At 52.0% G+C, this 21,956-nt stretch overlaps 1 protein-coding gene across 1 annotated transcript in view; it reads left to right on the top strand.

Moving 5' to 3' along the window:
• The window catches only part of LOC127608882 (protocadherin-16-like), an 84,908-nt gene extending 63,482 nt beyond the window's left edge, over window positions 1–21,426 (top strand). Inside the window, exons 3-22 of the mRNA XM_052078320.1 lie at window positions 299–487; window positions 1,062–1,293; window positions 1,380–1,616; window positions 1,860–2,888; window positions 3,694–3,881; window positions 3,962–4,058; window positions 4,631–4,788; window positions 6,247–7,093; window positions 10,511–10,750; window positions 12,860–12,985; window positions 13,784–13,993; window positions 14,365–15,231; window positions 15,324–15,437; window positions 15,516–15,727; window positions 16,038–16,189; window positions 16,454–16,584; window positions 17,079–17,365; window positions 17,433–17,574; window positions 17,645–20,728; window positions 20,779–21,426. Coding sequence (XP_051934280.1) covers window positions 299–487; window positions 1,062–1,293; window positions 1,380–1,616; window positions 1,860–2,888; window positions 3,694–3,881; window positions 3,962–4,058; window positions 4,631–4,788; window positions 6,247–7,093; window positions 10,511–10,750; window positions 12,860–12,985; window positions 13,784–13,993; window positions 14,365–15,231; window positions 15,324–15,437; window positions 15,516–15,727; window positions 16,038–16,189; window positions 16,454–16,584; window positions 17,079–17,365; window positions 17,433–17,574; window positions 17,645–20,241 — 8,055 coding nt within the window. The 3' untranslated portion in view covers window positions 20,242–20,728; window positions 20,779–21,426. The remainder of the gene's footprint in view (window positions 1–298; window positions 488–1,061; window positions 1,294–1,379; window positions 1,617–1,859; window positions 2,889–3,693; window positions 3,882–3,961; window positions 4,059–4,630; window positions 4,789–6,246; window positions 7,094–10,510; window positions 10,751–12,859; window positions 12,986–13,783; window positions 13,994–14,364; window positions 15,232–15,323; window positions 15,438–15,515; window positions 15,728–16,037; window positions 16,190–16,453; window positions 16,585–17,078; window positions 17,366–17,432; window positions 17,575–17,644; window positions 20,729–20,778) is intronic.
• The last annotated feature ends 530 nt before the right edge of the window (window positions 21,427–21,956 follow it).

Below are 21,956 nucleotides of genomic sequence, written 5' to 3' on the forward strand. Positions count from 1 at the left end.
GACGCCATTCCCGGAGCAGGCAGTTTTTTTCCCCCATCGCGCGCTGGCATCCTTCCCGGTTCCTGGAGAAGTCATCCTCTTTGGTTTTCCCTCAGAGCCCACATCCTGCCAGAGGGTCCGCTTGGCTCAGATAAACAAAATAGAAAGAGTCCAAAGATGCTCTCAAACAGCACCTGCGACCATATTTTCGCTCGACTATCGTATATCCTTCGATCTGGTCTGCTTCGCTTCCGACATTTGGAATGACGATTATTCAAACACCTGTGGTTTGTTTTTTTCTTTCATGTCTTCTCCTTAGGTGATGGCAACGGATGAAGACGGCGGTTCCTTTGGCTCCATCACCTACTCGCTGAGTTCGGGCCCCAACAGTGCCATGAACTCCCGGTTCACCATCGACAAGGAGACCGGAGTGATCTGCACTCGCGGCGCGCTGGACCGGGACCAAGGCCAGAGCAGCTACGACTTCACCGTCACTGCGGTGGACGGGGTGAGCCGCATCCGCCTTTCTGAAAACAAGGCTTCATACGAACGCGTTCCGTAAAGCCGACGACGACGTGCCGCGTGTTGTCATTTGGGGGTCACGTGGCGGCCAGTCGGCGGACGTGAGCATCCCGCTGGATTTATGCCTGTGAAAATACAAAATGAAAAATGAAAGAAAAACGACGGCCATGTTAAAACGATTAGTTGAGGGGTGGGGGGGGGGGACAAAATACCTTCGCTGTCAGCCGGTAATATTTTATCGGTTTGAACGGCCGCCTCCTTTGTTTTTGCCACCTGGTCCAAATGAAATGACTGCATTGTATTCGGTGCAAATGAAAAAGCCTTCATGAAACAGACTGCGGAAAAGACCTCTTGCCCCCCCCCCACCCCCACCCCCGGGCCGGGCTATCAATCTGATCTGTTGGGACTGTTCTCCGAGGTCATTCTATACATAGACTATTTTGCCCCGGGGTTCATTTCGACACCATTAATAGGGTCGACTCGCAATGCCGGCGGGTGTTTGGTGATTTATCCGACATGACGGTCTGAAATAACAAGGGAGCTTTTTGATTCTCGGACAGGGGGGGCTGAGCACACTCGCCTACGTGAAGGTAGACGTGCTGGACGTGAATGATAACAGACCCGCCTTCTATCCGCTGAGCTACGCCGTCAGTCTCAGCTCGCAGAGCGCTCCCGGGACCTCAGTGGTCCGAGTGATCGCCTACGACCCAGACTCGGGAGAGAATGGCCGGATTACGTACAAAACTGTATCTGGGGGGTCTTCTTCTTACTTCACCCTCAACAAAGACACAGGTTTGCCGTATTTTCCACATTCTGGCCTTTAACGTACACGCCAGATCCGAATCGACTCCACGTTGTTTGCGCTCTTGTTTGCCCAGGTGTGATCTCTCTTTCACGCTCCGTCCACGGCAAGGCCAACTCGGTCATCGCCATGGTGATCTCTGCCCAGGACGGCGGCGGTCTGGCCTCCCTGGCGAACGCCAAGGTCAATATCAGCGTGGTGGCGGGCGCGGTGGCGGCACCCGTGTTTGAACAGGCGCAGTATTACTTTGCGGTTTCCGAGGACGTCTTGCAGGGGACCGTCGTGGGTAGCGTGCAGGCCAAGAGTAAGACAGGTACGTCGCCACCCGGATGATGCATCGCGACTTTGGCGGTGTCGGCCGACGCGCTTACCTCAGAATTGACATGGCTCATAAATTCCATTTTGCCGACGTGTTTACACATTCGTATTCCCAGACCTTTATGTGCACCCTAGCAAATGACAAATGGCATCTCCGGAGCGTGCTTAAGTGCTTTTCGCCGCAGCCTCTAGGGTAATGATGACTTCTGGTTTGCGTCTGGTTTCCCCATCCTTCCAGGCCCCCCCAGGGATATGGCCTACACCATCAGCTCCGGGGACCCCGCGGGATACTTTACAGTGGATGCAGATACCGGAGCTTTGCGAACCAGTCTGTCCCTGGATCACGAAGCCCAGCCCACGCTCGACTTGGAAGTGCAAGTCCGCAGCGGGAACCCCCCGGCGTTCGGTCAGACCCGCGTCCGCGTCACCATTGAGGACGTCAATGACAACCCGCCCGTGTTTCTTCCCTCATCCTCCGAGTCCCTGCTCCTGCCGGAGCACACCGAAATGGGGACGGTGGTATATCGCGTCCAAGCTGAGGACAGAGACTCGGAAGCGAACGGCCAACTGTCCTTTGACCTGTCATCTCCGAGTGGTGTCCAGAGAACTTTCAGCGTAGAACGCAGCAGCGGTGAGATAAGACTGGTAGGGTTCCTCGACTATGAGAGCGTCCCCCGCTATGACCTCCAAGTGGTGGCCAAAGACAGTGGCGTGCCTCAGCTCAGCGCCACTTTCACGCTCGTGGTCCACGTCCAAGCCGAAAATGACCAGGGACCCGTGTTTGATACTCTCAGCTACAGAGTGGAGCTCAAAGAAGGCACGCCCATCAATACGCGCTTCCTGCGGGTCCGAGCCCTCAACAGAGAAACCTTGGGCTCGGCTTACTCCAACCCTCTTTCGTATCACCTGCGACCAGACGGCGACGCCGCCGGCTTCGGCATCGCTTCGGACAGCGGCTGGCTCTTCGTGAAGAGCGCCCTGGACCGTGAAGTCAAGGACATGTATCTTCTGACCGTGCTAGCCAGCGCAGGTCACGGACAGCTGAAAAAGACGGGCAGCGCCACCGTGAGGATATCCGTGACGGATGAGAATGACAACTCGCCTCGACTGGCGCAGCCCAGAGTCTTCATGTCCGTGAGGGAAAACCTGCCGGTGGGGACGGGCTTCGGTCACGTGTTGGCCACCGATCGGGACAGCGGCTCCAACGGACGCCTCGGCTATCGTCTGCTGCACCCCGACCGCAATTTCCAGATAAATTCGCACACGGGTCAGTCGCGTTTTACCGTGTTTCGAGATTCATCCGTCCACAAGGATGTGTCAATTAACTCGTTCACTCCCAAAGACGGATTTCGATGTCTTTTCAACGCCGCACATTTAATCGCAGCTCCTCATTTTATTTTGACTGTACTTGAAAAGGGTCTGAAAGGCCGCCGTTCAATTCAAAGAAACTAATAGACAACTCCATTTAGATTTGAGGCTTCAGTTATCCTTAGAATCTGCAAACTACATTTCAAAAATTTTCGGTTCTGGTTTCGAACCCAGATCTGCTGACTGTTGGCTGCTGTATTAGCCACTGTATATCACTGTTAGAGTTCTGTCAAGAATCTCATCAGATCATTAATTCACACCATTAGGTCAGAACCGAGCCAATTGCTTTTGTTGGAAAGGCTGCAAATCAAAACTGTAAATGTTTTCGTATGACACATTCATGACACACTTCCCAGCCCTCGTGGAATTATTTCAATTATTCAGAAATAAAATCAATTAAAGCTAAACTTGCGTCCCCCCCACTGCAATGAATAATTCAGACGACGGTGACAGCGCCTCGTTGTGCTCTAATTGGCCCGCTGACTCCGTTAAGCTATGGGAGGAGATGCAGACTCTGATTTGCGATCGCTTTCTGGCAGCGTCGCGAGTGTCAACAGCATCTGTCAAACTCGAAAAAATGCGGATCTGCTGATGCGGATCTTCTGCGTCCTATCGTCCCCACGTGTCATTGGATCAAAGCCTGTTAGCTGTGCAGTACTTGTACCGGTACCCGAGCTAAGATTGAAGTCTCACGTCTCTCTTAGGTGAAATGAGCACCAAGGCCACTCTGGACAGGGAGCAGCAGTCCACCTACCAACTGGCGGTGGTCGTGCAGGACGGAGGCTCGCCTTCACGCAGCGCCACGGGTACCGTCTTTGTCAGTGTGCTGGATGACAATGACAACGCCCCGACTTTTGTCCACAGCCACCCGGGGAAAAAGCTCATCTTACAGGTGACGCCACGAGACTGTTGACAAACCAACAAACATGACAATGCCGATGGTAACTTTGCTCCTATTTGCTTGATGAGCAGGTATTGGAGGGTCAGTCCTCTGGGGTTCTGCTGGGCACGGTACAAGCCAAAGACCCGGACGAAGGCGAGAATGGCACCGTACTCTACTCTTTGTCAGGTACAGCAAAAGAAATCAGTGATGGCTTAGTTCTAAAGTGAACCATCTTTTCTAAATATTCAAAGCCGTAATAACTTGATGAATGGGTCGGAGGAACCCGCGCCCGCTGAGCTCACAGTGCTAAAAACACAAGTTCCCTCCCCCTCCAAGCTCAATCACAAAAGGGAATTTCAAGAAAGTGTTCATATTACAACCGTCGTGAAGTTCTTCTGATTTTGTTGCAGTACATTTTAGAGCTAATACTCTCACTAGCTTTAGCTAGCTACCAGTTGGTGATTTTGGAGAGCTAAAAACAACTTTTTCGCGTTCTTGGCATCATAAAAAGCAAATGCAACAAATGAAAATAATCAAATTTGACTTGTTATTATTTCCATCTGGATAATCTTACAACTAGCTACCCAGCTAGCCGGCAGTATATTGCGATCGAATAAAGTTATCGGTTCAAAACATCTGGAAAAAGGGGTATGCTAATGTATAGCAAATTGAACCCTACTGAAGATTATTTTTTTTTTTCTATTTAGCCTTAGCTCACATATTTGTACAGTAAACTTTAAGGACCTGATGTCTTGCAGGTCCGCGGGTCGAGCGCTTCTTCCTGAATCCCGACACAGGCGAGCTGCACTCGTCGTCGCCCCTCAGCCACTCGGAGCGCCCCGAGTACTCGTTGACGGTGACGGCGAGCGACCGAGGGCTGCCGCCTCGCAGCTCCTCCTGCTCCGTCACCATCCAGGTCAGACCCGAGCTGGAGCCGGGCCAGCCCAAACAGCGCGTGTGGTGGTGGTGGTGATGGTGGGGGAGGGGCGAGGGTCCACGTCTGCGGGGGCCCCTCAGACGTATCAGACAAGGCTCATTCCCCTTTTCTCGCCGTGACATTTCAAAAGAGTTTGTTTTTTTTCACTGGGTGTGAATCAAACACTCCCAGCTGGCTGGCGTGATGCGTGCCAGCTGCGATCGAGCCTTTTCGCGGTGACTTCAACACTCTTTCAAAACAGAAGCCCCTTTTGACATTGAGTGGCGGCGCAAAATAGCCCATTTTCAGCCTATTATTTTGAAAGTCCTTCTTTTCATTTGTAACTCGGAACGTCACGCTGACACTGAGGAAGTGACATCCCGGTTCCAGGAAAATGGCGTTGCCAGATCGACAAATTTATAGCCTACTTTTTCCTAAGACTTAACTACATAATTATTTAATAATTGGATTAAGCGGGCCAATGTTGTTCTTGCCTGCTGATGCGTTTATTTTACGTCCTTTAATCATCGTCGGTCAACATTCGGAGCTGGAAGGGGCTCACTTTTTCCATCTAATGTGGAAGCAATTTATAGCGTGTCATGTCGCATATCGTCAAAAAGCTTCGAGTGACTGCGGTGGGCTTCCCACAATGATGCAACGGCGTGTGTCCAAATGTGGAAAAATAGCGTGACATTTTTCAATTTGAATTGCTCTTTCATCTTATCCTGACGAATCGATATCTATTTTTGCGATAGTGGTGGTTGGTGTCAACATGCCAGAGAACTCACCAACGTGAGTCATCTTGACAAAAATCGACCGAGAGGTCTTGAAAATGGCCGTCCAAAACTCACTCACACTTTTACCCACCGAAAAATTATTCTATTCGACACCATGTTTGAGATTTCGGTGGAAACAAAAGGGAGGAGAAAGTCTCAAGAAGCCATGCTGGCGCAAATGAACATGAAGTCGAGGATTTTAGATGGAAGCTGCCATTTTGAGCAAATTCCAGTGGACGAGTGGTTAGCGTTTGACCTCACAGTGGTCGTGAGGTTGTGGGTTCGCTCCGGGCCTCCCTGTGTGGAGTTTGCAGTTTGGAGTTCTCCCCGCGCCTGCGTGGCTTTTCTCTGGGTATTCTCTGGGTATTTCTCTGGGCTTATTGAACACTCTCGTTGTGAGTGTGAGCGCTGATGGTTGTTGGTCTCTGTGTGCCCTGCGATGATCTGGCAACCGGTTCAGGGTGTCCCCCGCCTACTGCCCGAAGACGGCTGGGATAGGCTCCAGCACACCCCAAAGAAACATCTTCAAACTGGTTTCATTCCCCCGCTGAGAACGCATAGCTATATGGCAGCAAGTGCATCCGTTTCTGTTTTGGTCCTAAAATCCCAAACCTATTTATGGACCTGATTTGTGCTCTTGGCTCCTCAAATATGTTTTTTAAATTCATTTTTCTTTTTGCAGGTTCTCAACATGAGCAGACCTTCTTCAAAGTCCAACTGGCATTCTCTAGCTTTCAACTCCGTGGAGGAGGCCAAGCCGGGTTCGGTGGTCGGCTCCGTCCGCCTTCACGATGGGGAAACCCCGGCGGAGGGCGAGGTTACCTACATGGTGGTGGGCGGCACAGACAGGGACGGGACTTTTGTGGTGGACCGCCTGACCGGCGACGTCTACCTGGCTCGGCCTCTCGACTATGAGCAGGACGCGCACTACGCGCTGAAGATCGAGGTGGATGACTTCTCTCAGGCTCCGCCCGTCAGCACCCTGGTCCACGTGGACATTCACGTAAAGGACAGCAACGACCACGCCCCTCAGTTCCCCGAGGACCCCGTCACGGTGGTCGTTTCGGAGAGCGTCCGGCCGGGTACTTCCGTCTTCACCTTCCAGGCCACGGACAAGGATGGCAGTGGGCCCAATAGTGACCTGAGGTACTCCATCCTCCAGCAGCATCCGGAGATACCCGGTCTGCTCACTCTGGACCCTTCCACCGGGGTCCTTACCTTAAACCGAGAGCTGGACCACGAGGTCACCCCCAGCCTGATCTTGGTGGTCAAAGCAACGGACTCGGCGGCGGACGCCAGCGAGAGGCAGTGGAGCTCGGTCACGGCCAGGATTTACGTCACAGACGAGAACGACAACCCGCCGGTGTTCAGCTCGCCGACGGCGGTGAGCGTGATGGAGGACCAGCCCATCGGTTTCGTGGCGCTCTACGTCATGGCCAGGGACGCCGACCGAGGGGAAAACGGCAGGGTGACCTACAGAATCCAGTCGGGCAACACGGGCGGAACGTTCAGCCTCAACCCCAACACCGGTAAGATGCGGGCTACTCGGCGCTGCCAAAATATTTTTCCCATTCATCTCCCGAGCCGCTTGATCCTCACTAGGGTCGCGGGGGTGCTGGAGCCTATCCCAGCTGTCTTCGGGCACTAGGCGGGGGACACCCTGAATCGGTTGCCAGCCAATCGCAGGGCACACAGAGACGAACAACCATTCGCACTCACACTCACACCTAGGGACAATTCAGAGTGTTCAATCAGCCTGCCACGCATGTTTTTTGGAATGTGGGAGGAAACCGGAGCACCCGGAGAAAACCCACGCAGGCCCGGGGAGAACATGCAAACTCCACACAGGGAGGCCGGAGCTGGAATCGAACCCGGTACCTCTGCACTGTGAAGCCGACGTGCTAACCACTGGACTACCGGGCCGCCTACATTAGTTTGTGTTTTTGTTATTTTGTTTTTTAAAGCCCATCCTTACGGACAAAACGGACAATTTGAGTTGTTAGTTTTGGGTCACATACTGGAAGTGCGGCCAATGCGATGGACTGGCAAAAATAGACAATTGGGGGGGGGGGGGTATTGTAATACAATTTCGGAGAACAAATATCGTAGCTAACCGCCACTAATGTATTTTAGCTAACCGCTAAAATATGCCACCCTCCTTTTGTGTTCGTTTCACCCCCCCCCCAGTAAATTCATGCCTTATCGACCCAATGACTGTGGCGATGATTGATATACGGCGACTACCGTAGGAGACGTTGGACTGCAAGATTCATTTCAACCCCCGCGACTGGACTTTCTTTTTGCAGCTTCTTTGCATGTTAAATTCCGCCTTCCCTTTGCTCACTTTTTTATATTTCCACCACCCGCTGCGAATTCCATTCCACCGCCGCAGCGGCAGGCCGGCCCACATGTGTTCACCTGTTCCTGTCATTTCACGGCTTCCCCCGTTTGAAGAATTTGCAGCACCTGAAAATGTCTCCGGACGCTGTAGATCCGCTCAACCTTTGAACAGTGAAAAGAGCAACCCCCCCCCCGACCCCCCTGACCCCCCCCCCCCCCCCCCCCCCCCCCCCGCCGCCATCTTCACCTCACCTTCCCCCGCTTCCATTGATCGGCTGCCGTAAACACGCAAAACTCTTGACATCCTCTGTGAAACTTCTGAAAGGGGGGGTGGGGGCGGGGGCGCTCTCGGTTTACCGATTATGACTTATTTCACTCAGTTGGAAGCCAGACAGATGAAGAGGGAATGACAAATATGAAACACGCGCGCCCACATACACACGGCATCATCCACCAAAGAGCAAAGAACCTCCTGCTCGGGCTTCTGGGAACCATTAGAGGAGGGGGGTCGGGTGGGGGGGGGGGCGGTTACGCATGTTTATGCCTGCGCACGTGTTTGTGTGCGACGGCGCGCTTGCGTGAGACTGCCTTGCTCAGTCAAAACGTTGACCTCGGGCTGTTTAGTCCCGTGGGCTTTGTTGTGGCGTCGGAGACACGTGGCTGGCCACGCCCACTTCATCGTCCTCAAGTTTCCGTGCGGGATGGAAAGAATCGGGGAAGGGGTTGGCGGGGGTGGGGGGGTGTCATGCCCATCACAAGTGTTTTCATACTCACTTGTTATTCGGAGGTGACGAGCGCACCCGGTTGGCGCGGCTTTTTAGTGGTTCGCGACGGGGGGAAGATTGAGGACCATAGACCTCAAGTCCATTTGTGCGCCGTGTGATGTCATCAAGTGTGCCGTGGGAAATGACCCATTTCAGCTTCGCAAGGTGGGGTTTCGCACTCATTCATTCATCTTCCTAACCGCTTGATCCTCACTAGGGTCGCGGGGGGTGCTGGAGCCTATCCCAGCTGTCTCCGCGCAGTAGGCGGGGGACACCCTGAACTGGTTGCCAGCCAATCACAGGGCACACAGAGACGAACAACCATTCGCACTCATACTCACACCTAGGGACAATTTAGAGCGTTCAATCAGCCTGCCATGCATATTTTTGGAATGTGGGAGGAAACCGGAGCACCCAGAGAAAACCCACGCAGGCCCGGGGAGAACATGCAAACTCCACACAGGGAGGCCGGAGCTGGAATCGAACCCGGTACCTCTGCACTGTGAAGCCCACGTGCTAACCACTGGACTACCGGGCCGCCCGGGTTTCGCACTGTTGTTGATTATTTTGCGCCTCATTATCGAAACTGAGACTCAAAACGGGAGACTTCCGTCAAGAGAAAGTACCACGAGACGCTCCCTCAAAATCTTCTCTGGGCTCACGTCACTTACGCCGGCACTCGCTAGGTCGAGAGAAGCTTTCAGTTACTACTCGGCCTCAACCTGTTGCCGAGTCAGGAGTCACCTCCTCCGAGGCGACGAAGAAGCTCCATTTCTGATAAGTGGGCTTCGCTGTACTAACTGATGTGTGCCCCCCGCCCCCCCCACCATGCTAGCAACATAAGGCAGCTTGATGTCTTCCCATCGAATTGTGATGAATGCATTTCAGCAACTAACCTGCGTCTAGTGCAAAACGTTGTGGCGCCACATTAGAACCACCCCAAATGAAAATTCCCCCTCTCCCACATCTTTCTTTTAAACCTTTCACATGTGCTATGAGTGATCGGGGATCGAGCTGAATCGCGGAGTGAGTCAAAGAAAAAAAAAAATTCAAAGCGGCAACTCGGACCAGATTTAAAAGCTCAAGGGCGCAAAACTCTCTCTCCGAATCAAACCGGCGTCGGCTTTCTCTTTCGTTCACGTTGCAATTTTACGCACGGAATTGAAAAAGGATTCGACGCCAGCTCGTGATCTTAAAAGGATCAAAATAACCGGCGAGGAGCGGTGCCCTCCTTCATTTCCACGGCGGCGCGCGGCAGGCCTTGATGTTGCGTGTTTACCGCTCCTTCCCCCCCCCGACGGCCGCCGCGGGATGCTCTGGAAAATCTTGTAAATTGCGGCCAAACGGTTACAAGCTGTTAGCGCGGCGGCGCTGGCGGTTGTTAGCATTGAGGTAGGCGAAACTCTGCGTGTGTGTTATTCGGCCCTCACACGGCAACTTTACACACTTTTTTGGGAGGGGGGCGGCGGGGGGGGTGGGGAGGGGGGGACTGGCTGGAGAGCGAGCGCCATGTTTTATGGCCTCTGATGATTTCAGCGTGTTTCCACGGTCGTCTTGTGCAAAGACTCACGACTGACAAAAGGTTCAAGATCTTCAACTCTTGGATGGAATTTCAGAGGGAAGCCGAAAATGCACAAAGAGCTTTCGCACGCAAACTCGTTTTGACTTCCGGCGAAGTTTTGAAGGCGCCGTTCAAGAACAAAATTTGCAGTGTTCTCTTAACAAGGAGCTGAGCGGCAAATTTCACAACTGGTCGTTTGATCCATCAATGAATTCAAACTCGTTGATTTAAAGAAACCAAAGTCAAAACGGACGAAAAATAATCCAAATACTGTCCCGCAGGTTCTTTGTCCATCTTCAAAGCACTGGACCGCGAAGAGCAGGAAGTCTTCAACCTAACGGTGGTGGCCGAGGATCACGGCGCCCCCTGCCGCTCGTCCACTCAGCTGCTGCGCGTCTTTGTGGTCGACGTCAACGACCAAGTGCCCCGTTTCGAGGAGAGCCACTATGAGGCCCAGATCTCGGAGAACCAACCGCCAGGGACCGCCGCCTTGACGGTGTCGGCCGTCGACCTGGACCAAGGTGATAAAGCGCGACTATAATAAACGAATCAAGGGTCAATCGAATGTCCTTCTGTTTCAAGGTTACGTCACGCTATTAACTTGAGCCGCCTAACAATAAGTGTCACGGGATCATAAGATTATGTTTTAACGCCGCATTTAAAAGTATTTTTACTTCGGGTGGACTTTGGTTTTGTTGGTAGCAATTGATGGCAGCATTGCAGGTGGAATCGAACCTGTGGCCTCTGTACTGTGAGGCGGACGTGATAACCAGTCGTCAACTGCGCCACCTATATATATATATATATATATGTATGCGTACACACATAAATATATATATATATACACACACAAACAGTCATACCTCGGTTTTCAACCAAAATCCGTTCCAGAAGGCTGTTCGAAAAACCTCTTTTGAAAAAAAAAATCTTTATTGAACACATCTGCTCACAATGGAATGCTAAGCGAGGAAGCGTCACTTCCTCGTGTAAGGAAGGCGAGAGGAGTCAAGTGGCGCATTCAAGTACTCTCAGTTTGGTCGTAATCCGAAGCATTAAAAAACTCAATTTTTGGTTGAAAACCGATTTGGTCGAGAACAGAGACGTTCGAAAACCGAATTTTGACTGTATCTACACACACAAACAAACACACACACACACAAACAGTCATACCTCGGTTTTCAACCAAAATCCGTTCCAGAAGGCTGTTCGAAAACCGAAAACCCTCTTTTGAAAAAAAAAATCTTTATCGAACACATCTGCTCACAATGGAATGCTAAGCGAGGAAGCGTCACTTCCTCGTGTAAGGAAGGCGAGAGGAGTCAAGTGGCGCATTCAAGTGCGCTCAGTTTGGTCGTAATCCGAAGCATAAAAAACTGGAAATTTTTGGTTGAAAACCGATTTGGTCGAGAACAGAGACGTTCGAAAACCGAATTTTGACTGTATCTACACACACGCACAGACACACACACACACAAAAACAGTCATACCTCGGTTTTCAACCAAAATCCATTCCAGAAGGCTGTTTGAAAACCGAAAACCCTCTTTTGAAAAAAAAAATCTTTATTGAACACGTCTGCTCACAATGGAATGCTAAGCGAGGAAGCGTCACTTCCTCGTGTAAGGAAAGCGAGAGGAGTCAAGTGGCGCATTCAAGTGCGCTCAGTTTGGTCGTAATCCGAAGCATTAGAAAAACAGAATTTTTGGTTGAAAACCGATTTGGTTGAGAACAGAGACGTTCGAAAACCGAATTTTCAACAAGTCAAGTCAAGTCAACAGTATTTATAGAGCACTTTCAAACAGCCATCGCTGCATACAAAGTGCTGTACATGGAGCGATTTAACATATACAATAAACAGTAAGACGAATCAGTAATAAGTAATAAGTAATAAGGCGGTAGAAAGCACCAAGCAGTAAAACCAATAGCAAATCTAAGTCATGCTGAGTCAAACGCCAAAGAATACAAGTGAGTTTTGAGGAGGGATTTAAAGATGGGCAGCGAGGAGGCTTGCCGAATGTTCAGTGGGAGGTCATTCCAGAGAGAATTTTGACTGTATCTACACACACACACACACAGACAGAGTGAGCAGTATAACGTTGATCTTCCAAAGGATGATGTGCGGCGTGTCCTTTCGATTGCCCGCAGGAGCCAAAAGCAATCCCAGTTTTCCAAGATGTTCCGTCTAACAACCAACACTAGACAAAGACCGACTTGTGAGCCACATCTCTCAAAGCACGGAATGATATGAATTATAGTATGATGACAACAAAGTTGGAGCTCCGAAACCGCGTCGCTCTCACAATTGCATACTCCAAGTCCAACAAACATTCTTCTCTTATGGCTTCTTTTTTTTTTTTTTTTTTTGGATTTCCATGCGGCGTGACTCAGAAGCAAATAAAATTTAAAGCATTGTAAACGTTCAATCCAAAAAGTGATGAGCGAAGTAAACAAGGCGAGTTTTCCGCCAGACGCCGCCGTTGTGCTCTCACGCGCACCTGGAGAAGCCTCGTTGCTCAGTTACTTCGGCAAACGAAAACAAACAAATAAGGGGGGGGGGGGGGAATAAAAAAATGAGTCATTACACTTGCTTTATGCTTTTTTTTTTAAGTAGATTTGTGCGTTTCTCCATCAGGATCTAATGGGAAGGTGACGTACGGTGGCGTCTCAGTGGAAGGTTTTACCATCGATCCTGTGACGGGCGTCATCAGCACCACTCGGTCGCTCGACAGGGAGGTGCGGGAGTACTACACTGTTACAGGTACTAGCTTGCAATTTATTAATTTTTGTTTGTAATGTCCATTAAGAGGAATTAACAGTGGAAAACAAATGAGATGGGCAAACAAAATGGCTGACCGATAACGACTAGCACGTCGGTGCTAGTGGTTAGCATCCTGCGGGCCTTCCCAGGCTCTCGTGTCTGTTAGCTTCAATCAAATCTGTAAATTGTTGCTAAATACGAATGGGAGTGTCGGCTCTCTTTGTGCTCTGTGAAAAATTGATGGTTTAAAAAAAAAAACATCATTTTCATTCTCATCGTTGTCCAAATTTTTTTTTTTTCCTTCATATTTTGGACAAGTGGCCACTTGCCTCATCGCAAGCCTCTACTTCCTCGTTGTCGTGGCAGCGGTAGCCACACTGGGCATTCGGTACTGCGGGGGGGAGGGCAAGGGGGGTGGGGGTTGCGCATTCATTTGCATACGAAGCACAACCACCCCCCTCAAAGTGGGCCGATTTCAGTGAGGCTAAACAAAATGTGTTTGAAAAGCGTGCTCAACTGTAATTTTTGACGAATGTATGTCATAGACGTGTTGGTAAGACACCTGGGAACTGTTTTGTGCGTGTATGTATGGGGGCGGGGAGGGGGGGGGGGCTGAAGCACAATATGAGGTGATCAAAGGCAGCTCAATCACCGTGGAGTACTCCGAGCAAAAACCACTTTGGAGCCATTAGATACCGTCCAAATCGCTCCGAGTGACACGTCGACACGCAACCGCGTTGACCTTTTTTTTTCACAACATACATTACACTCAACTGAATTGTTGTTTTTTTGCCACAGTTTATGCAAAGGACGGAGGCCTTCCCCCAAACTACGCCAAAGCCACCGTGATGATCCGTGTGCTGGATGAGAACGACAACGCCCCCGTCTTTGGACGCCAGTACTACGCCATCGAGGTGCCGGAGAACATGGACTCTCGCCTCCTTTTCACACTGCGAGCCACCGACCAGGATGCGGGAGATGGAGGGAAAATAAACTACAGAATTACGGGTGAGGATGTGTACGGGATGTACTGACTGTACCTGTAAAGTTCCCCCCCCCCCACCCCACCTCCACCCCCGCCATCTAACAGTCCACCTACTGCGGCCGCACAAGATTGTGGATGTTTTTGTGGACGTGGCTAGCCAGTTTTTGTTTGGGGTTTTACATTATACCGACTAACTGAAATGCCCTCACATGTGGGAAAGGAGAGCCGCAGTCTCCGATGCACTTTTCCGAGATAAATGCGAGATTTGTGTCGGGATTTTTCCTCATAAAAACTGTTAGCCACTGTGACAACCCCCAATGGGAGAAGCCAAGTGAATAGTCGCAGAATTGACAGCCGTTCTCAATTCCTCGCGTCGACTTTGCTCTCGTTGCAGCCGGAGACCCCGCGGGCGATTTCCACTTGGACAGGCAATCAGGTGCGCTGTCCACCTCCGGCCCTCTGGATCGAGAAAAGAGAGCCAGATACACGCTGACGGTGGCCGCCCAGGATCAGGGCCGCCCGCCGCGCAGCGGCAGCGCCACGGTGGAGGTGACCGTCATGGACGTCAACGACCACAGCCCGCAGTTTAGCAGCAACGGCTACACGGCGGACGTGTCCGAAGACGTGCCCGTGGGCTCTTTGGTTCTGGTCGTGAAAGCCGCCGATCTGGACGAGGGCCTCAACGGCCAGGTGGTCTACTTCCTGAGCCAGGGCACTGATAGCATGTTCGTCATCGATCAGAACACGGGCCGTATCATCACGGCGGCGCTTCTCGACAGAGAGCGGACCGCCTCATACACCTTCGAGGTGTGCGCGGCTGACTCGTCGCCTTCCGACCCTCGCAACGCCACCGCCCGGGTCACCGTCCACATTCAGGACGTCAACGACAACGCCCCTTTCTTCATTCAGGACCCGCTTATTTTGAACATTTCCGCCAGCGGCCCGTCGGGCCCGAGAGTGTTAGCCACCATGAGGGCCGAGGACAAGGACTTTGGGGCCAACGGCTCCGTCTTTTATCGCTTCGCTAACTCCGCGAGGGGTTTCGCCATCAACTCTCTGACGGGAGCCATTCAAGCCACCGAGAATCTGCAGGCGCTGACCCAAAGCCAGAGGACTTTGATCGTGCAGGCTATGGATCAAGGCAACCCGGCTCAGTCCTCCCTGGGGGTGGTTGTCGTTTATATCAAGGAGCAGACCTACAGAGGGATTCGCTTCTCTCGCACGGCCCGCGACGTCAGCCTGCAGGAGAATGCCGCCAAAGGTCAGTCGGGGAGACGGAAGGCTAACGGACATTTTGTTTCCAAAGTAAAAACTGTACTTTCATTTCAACGACGGATGCGTTTCATGTCGCAGGCACGGCGGTAACCCAGGCCCAAGCCCGCTACCCAGATGGCTCTCAAAGCGGGGTCAGCTACAGTCTTTTCAGCGGAAACAAGTTGCAATCCTTCGGAATAAACACCATTACCGGTGAGTGGAGAAAATGGCGGCGGATGCTCCAAAAAGTGGCCCCAAAAACGTCGCCTTACGGTTCTTTACCCCAATCAGGTGAAATATGGGTCCGGAAATCCGAAGGGCTGGACTACGAGGAGACCCCCAAACTGCGCCTGGTGGTGAAAGCCGAGACGGCGTCCTCCAGCTCCTACATGGCGGTCAACTTAATCCTGCAGGACGTCAATGACAATTTGCCTCGCTTCCAGCTCCAGAACTACGTGGCTTATATCCGAGAGGCGCAGGGTCACGATTTTCCCATTATCCAGGTGCGCTAGTACCAACTCCCCCACCCTTGCCCCCAGTTTATTGTGGTTGGCCGTTGTGAAGTGTGAAGTTATGGAGCCCGAATAGAAACACTCTTCACTCTTGAGCGGCCTGGATAGTTTCACCGAGGCGCGGTAATGAATGGCCGTATTCTCGGCACTCCCGCTGCACGTATTCAATCAGTCGTGCCTTGGAAGCGGGTCCACGGAGTCCATTTTATTTCCATTTGGATCCCTTTGGCAATATTTCTCACCGCATCGAGTTACGCTGAAACGGCGCATATTTCGTGAGTTTCATTCAATCTTCTCGCAGGTTGCGGCAAACGACTTGGACCAGGGACAAAATGGCCAGGTGACATATTCCATTCGGCCGTCGTCTATGAGCAGTCTGTTCAAGATCGACCCGCTGACTGGCAGCATCAGCACCACGGCCATCATGGACAGAGAGATCTGGATGCAAACAAAGTCAGTCTTTGTTTTTGGGGGGGGGGGGGGGGGAGAGGGGGGGTCTTTTTTTCCTTCCTCATCTCGTGCTAAGCATGGACAGGCAATCTGTTTTTTGTGGACGTGGCTAGCCAGTTTTTGTTTGGGGTTTTACAGTATACAGACTAACTGAAATGCCCTCACATGTGGGAAAGGAGAGCCAGAGTCTCCGATGCACTTTTCGAATGATCTGATACGATTGTTGAAGTGGAGGCTGAAGAAAGGGTCTTTTTTTTGTGGAACCAGGCTTGTCGTCACGGCCACGGACCGTGGGACCCCGCGACTGGCTGGCTCCGCCACTCTGACAGTGATCATCATCGATCTGAACGACAACAGGCCCATGATTCCTCTGCCTCGGGAAATCAGAGTACCTGAGGGTAAGTGGGCCAGCTACAGTTTTTGGAATGTGAGAGAGCCCCAACAAATTTTAGCGTTCAATGCGTTCGCCAAAGAAAATGTCATTGCCGGTCAGTGCCCTATTCACCATCGGCCTGTATTTGCCTGCCAACCGGCGCAAGGCGTGGTCCTTCTTCTGGGATAGGGCTTCGCCCTCCCCTCTCCATCTTGACCAAGAATAAGCGGTATTGAAAATGAATGGATGCAACTGGTGCCTTGGAACAGGAAACCTGTCCGCCCTGACTGTGGTCCAGAGGCTAATAAGTAGGAATGACGAGCGCTGGCAGTATGGTGCGACTGCAAAAAGTGCACTTGAAAGGCTTTCTTGGATGTAATTATGAGCTGGCAGAGAGGGAATGGGGAGGAGAACAAAAAAATAAGTCTCCCGGTAGGAGGCCTCCACAGAGCCAAAAGAGTTCTTAGAAACTGGCCCGCGTTCAGTATCCGAAAACCTCTTCTCTCGTCTCATTTGCAGACACCCTGATAGGCACGGTTATCAGTCAAGTGACCGGAAACGACGTGGATTCCGGCCCGGCGCTTTCCTACACGCTCCACCTGGATGGCGACAGCCAGGGCGCGTTCGGAATCCACTGCTACGGCGGCGCCGTGTCTCTGACAAAAGCACTGGACTACGAGGAGAGAACGTGGTACACCCTGACCATCCGATCGTCTGACTCGGAACATCAGAGCGAAGCCAATCTGACCGTGTTGGTGGAAGACGTCAACGACAACGCACCCGTCTTCACCCAGGATTTATATCAGGTACGGCTGCCACCGCAGAGTTTTCACGGCGGCGTAACGAATAAAACCATCGCTTGCCATCCGCCAGGTGACGGTATCGGAGCATCTCCCAGAAGGCAGCGCTCTCATCACCGTAACAGCCACTGACCGGGACTCCGGGGACAACGGGAAGATCACGTACCGGGTCGCGTCGTCCACAAGGGGCGTCTTCTCCATTGACCCGAGCAACGGTAATAATCCTCTGCTCAATATTTCCTAATTTCCCAATGTAATTCTTTTTTGGGGGGGGCTTCCTTGCAGGCACTCTGTTTGTCAACCAAAAAACCGAATTGGACTTTGAAAATCCCTCCATCCTCGTCGTCGTCGAGGCTCGAGACCGGGGCACTCCGTCCCTCTCGTCCGTCACTACCGTCCAAGTCCAAGTGTCCGATATCAACGACAACGCCCCCGTCTTTGTTCAGTCCGAGTACAGAGCTTCCGTGTCCGAAGACGAGCTTCCCGGCTCCACAGTTCTGAGCTTAGAGGCGTCGGACGGGGACCTGTCGCGTGACAACAGCGGTTTTGATTTCGCCATCGCCAGCGGCAACTCCGGTAACGCCTTCCAGATTGAAAGCAGCGTGCGCTTCTTGGAAGGCAGGGGCTTCCAGACGGTGGGAAGCCTGATCCTGGTGGAAGATCTGGATTTCGAATCCGTGTCAAGTTATAACTTGACCGTGGTGGTATCGGATCGCGGGATCCCGCAGCGCAGCTCCTGCGTGCCGATCCTCATCACCGTTACCGACGTCAACGACAACCCTCCGGCTTTCGCCCGAGGAGAGTACGGCGTGGTGCTGAGCGAGAGCGCCGCGGCGGGAACGGAGGTGCTGCATCTGTCCGCCAGCGATCCAGACTCTGCTCCCAATGGGGAGGTGCAGTACTCCATAAGCTCAGGAGACAAGTCGGGCCTTTTCCAGGTGGAGCCCTGGACCGGGGCATTGAAGCTCCGGCGACCTCTGGCCGGTGAGAGCCAGTTGTCCCACGTGATGGTGGTCCAAGCTACCGACGGCTCGGGACACTTCGCCTTTGCCCCGGTCAGCATCGACGTGAAAGACGTCAACGATCACCGGCCCTTCTTTCCGCTCGCTCGCGTCACCGCCAGCGTCAGGGAGAATCAGCCCCAAAACGCCTTTGTGACCACGCTGCACGCCATCGACCGTGACAGGGGGGTCTTTGGAAAGTTGCGCTACTACATGCTGGAGGACCCTCAGGACGGAACGGAAGCCTTCTTCATCAACCAAACATCGGGGGAAGTGCGGACCCGATCCGCTTTTGACTTTGAGAAAGTGAACTCCTTCAATTTCGTGGTCGCGGCCATCGACGCCGCCAACTATTCTGCTACCGTCACAGTGCAGATTTATGTCTCCGGGGAAGATGAATACGATCCGGTTTTCACCTCCGGCGAGTTCTCGTTTCAAGTGCCCGAGGACGCAAAGAAAGGTCAGGTCATTGGCAAAGTGCAAGCCGCAGATGAAGACGGCGGCCTGGACGGCGTCGTTTTGTACTCGCTGTCGGGCGCTTCGCCGTATTTTGAAGTCAATAAATCGACGGGCGCCATCTCGCTCAAGATGGACAGCTACGGCAGACGCGCGAGCCGCTCCAAAAGAGAAGTGCGCCTCATGACGCTGGACCTGATGGCCCACAGCCCCCTGGAGACTTCGCGCACGGCCACCGCCAAAGTGACGGTGGACGTAAGCCACACCTCTTTCGGCCTCGCCTCGGACGTGAACTTGCTGCTCGTCGGCGTCGTCGCTGTGTCTCTCGGAACAATCGTCATCCTCTGCGTCATCGCCGTGGCGCTCTTTTTTGTCAAACTGAGGCGCCGGAGGAAAGAACAAAAAAGACACCGACGAACCAAGGCCTCGGCCACCGCACTGCACAAGTTTGAGGAGACGAAAATAGCCGCCGATGAGATTATTTATCACCAGGCCCTTCCCGGGTACGCCGGCGATCAGAGCGGCGGCGGCGGCGGCGGGGGTCCGTACACTCGCGGGGGATCCTTGGACCCCTCCCACTCCAGCGGCCGCGGCTCGGCGGAGGCCGAGGCGGCGGAAGACGATGAGATCAGGATGATCAACGAATATCCTCGCGTGTCCAGCATCTCCTCCTCCATGCAGGAACGCATCTCCGCCCGGGGTCCCGACTCCGGGATCCAGCAAGACGCAGACCAGTTATCGGATGTGTCTTGTGAGCCCTCTACCGATTGGTTCAAAGGGAAGAAAATGGGCAGCCTGAATAGTACCCTGCTCGCCGGGCAGGTGCCGATCTACCGAGATGAGGGCGGAGGGTATGTGGGCATGGGGCGGAGTCTCAGTGTCTCCCACCATAAGGACTATATATTTCCCGAGGACGGGAAGCCGCCCGTGGACGGCTCCTTGACCGCCATCGTGGCCAGCGACGAGGAACTGAGGGGCAGCTACAACTGGGACTACCTGCTCAACTGGTGCCCCCAGTTCCAACCTTTAGCCAGCGTTTTCACCGAAATCGCACGTTTAAAAGACGAAACGGCTCCCCCGCATCCTCGCCGCTCCTTCCACCGCAAGAGCAAAGCAGAGTCCCGAATCGATCCGCCTCCGCTCATCACCTCCGTGGCGCATCCTAGCGCAAAAACTGTACCGCCCAAGCCCGCCGCGGGGAGGACCTTCCCCCACCTGTCGACTTTCCGAAGGTCCCCCCTCAGCAGCGAGGGATCCATCTGCTCGGTGGCCATGTCCCCGAGTTTCTCCCCGTCCCTGTCGCCGCTGGCGGCGCGCTCTCCGGCCGTCACGCCCTTTAGCGTCTCCCAGGGCCCTTCGGCGTCCGTCATCAGCGCGACGGAACACAATCTGGAGCACGTTGACGAGGCTGAACTGAGGATTTGAACTTTTAGAGACCGTCTGAAACCGCGGGCTTACACTTTATGACCGCAGCCACTTACTGTACGTGCTTTGGCAAGCATTTCGGCCAGCGTGTGTGCTGGAAGACAAACTGAAATGGCCACAATGGACTTCGGGCCACGATGGACTATGTTCTGATCCCGAACGTTATCCTCCTCTTGGTCCATGATGATTTGTACATTAAAATAGGGGAGGGGTGGGGTTCAAACATGATGTCAATATTTTGTAGAAAAGGCATTGTCTATATTTTTATACTTGCATATGGTTTTCTCACAAGAACATGGCATTCGAGTCGCAAAGGGTTATTGGGAAGAAAAACAAAATCCTCCACCGTCCTGTTTTATATTTGTATATTCGTAGCTTGTACTGTATCCGCGTTTGTACTGTAACTTTCATTTGTTTTTGTCGTTAAGATCTTCCAGATGTTGCTTCAGATTATTATAAATTGATTTCGACCTGGACATCTCTGCTTGTACAAAGACTCCAGTTGCGCCGTGAAGGTCGGTAAAAAGTGAATGTGAGGCGCTTACGCTTCAATTCACTCACTTCAATTTATCACACAGGAGCTGGCCTTCCCACTTCTCCTTGTACACCATTAGAAGGTGATTTCATGAAAGGGAGTTCAAAAAGTCATATATTTTTTAACATGATACAACGTAAGCTCCAAAGCATTGCTGCTAAGCTTTAAAAAAAATCGATATTTTATCCCAAATTTGACTTTCAAATGACGGCAAATGAGGACCATCGCCGAATGTTCTGAACTGAACACATAGAATGTTTTATCCTTGGCCATAATTCACCATGACAGTTGCCTGCCATTTAAAGAATTATTCGATTTACTTTCCCATATTCCCCAGCGTTTAATTCTTCAAGACTTTAAATAGCACGCTTGGATTTCGGGGCTACTTTATTATTTATTGTGTAGGCAGTCCTCGGAAGCTTCAGAGGTTGCATGTAAATTATGATGAAGAACCGTGGCAAGTAAACATGACCAGATATATCCGTTCATCGACTTAAGGTACCTTATGACTTTTTTTTTTTCTGTGTGTGGACCTGTGTCACTTCCGGAGGAATGTGTTACGCTCAAGTGCCTGATGAAAGAAATTTGATGTAAACGCGGTCAATCTTATGTCTTAAATTTGATATTAAAATAAAATGTGTGTCCACATTTTCTATAGCCATGCTTTTCACAAACAACAATGCCCAATATATGACTAGCTAGCTACTGTATCTGTCTCCCTAGCTAGCTAGCTAGCTAAATATCTGTCTGTCTCTCTAGCTAGCTAGCTAAATATCTGTCTGTCTCTCTAGCTAGCTAGCTAAATATGTCTGTCTCGCTAGCTAGCTACCGAAGTTGACATGAATACCGCGAAGGACCACCTGTCATTGAAAAAACAAAAAAAACAAAAGTGGACCAGACCTATTGTTGTGTTCTGTCTGCTTATGAGCAACATGCAGTAAATCGTGTATTATTCTGAGCTAGAACACCCACCCACACACACACACCGATGCGGAGATGTTTTGCCCCAAAACTTTTCCCAGCTGGAAATAAAGGAGGAGCTGCCTAAGGCGGACAATCCGCTGATGATACGCTTGGCCTCTGTGTCACGGTAATGAGCCGCGCGCGGTTCCCCGGAATGATCGGGGGGCTCGCTATTTACACAACAGCGCTCGGAAGATACGAGCAAAAGAGGGCGAGT

The sequence above is a fragment of the Hippocampus zosterae genome, chromosome 10, assembly GCF_025434085.1.
Source record: "Hippocampus zosterae strain Florida chromosome 10, ASM2543408v3, whole genome shotgun sequence".
Taxonomy (NCBI): Eukaryota; Metazoa; Chordata; class Actinopteri; order Syngnathiformes; family Syngnathidae; genus Hippocampus; species Hippocampus zosterae.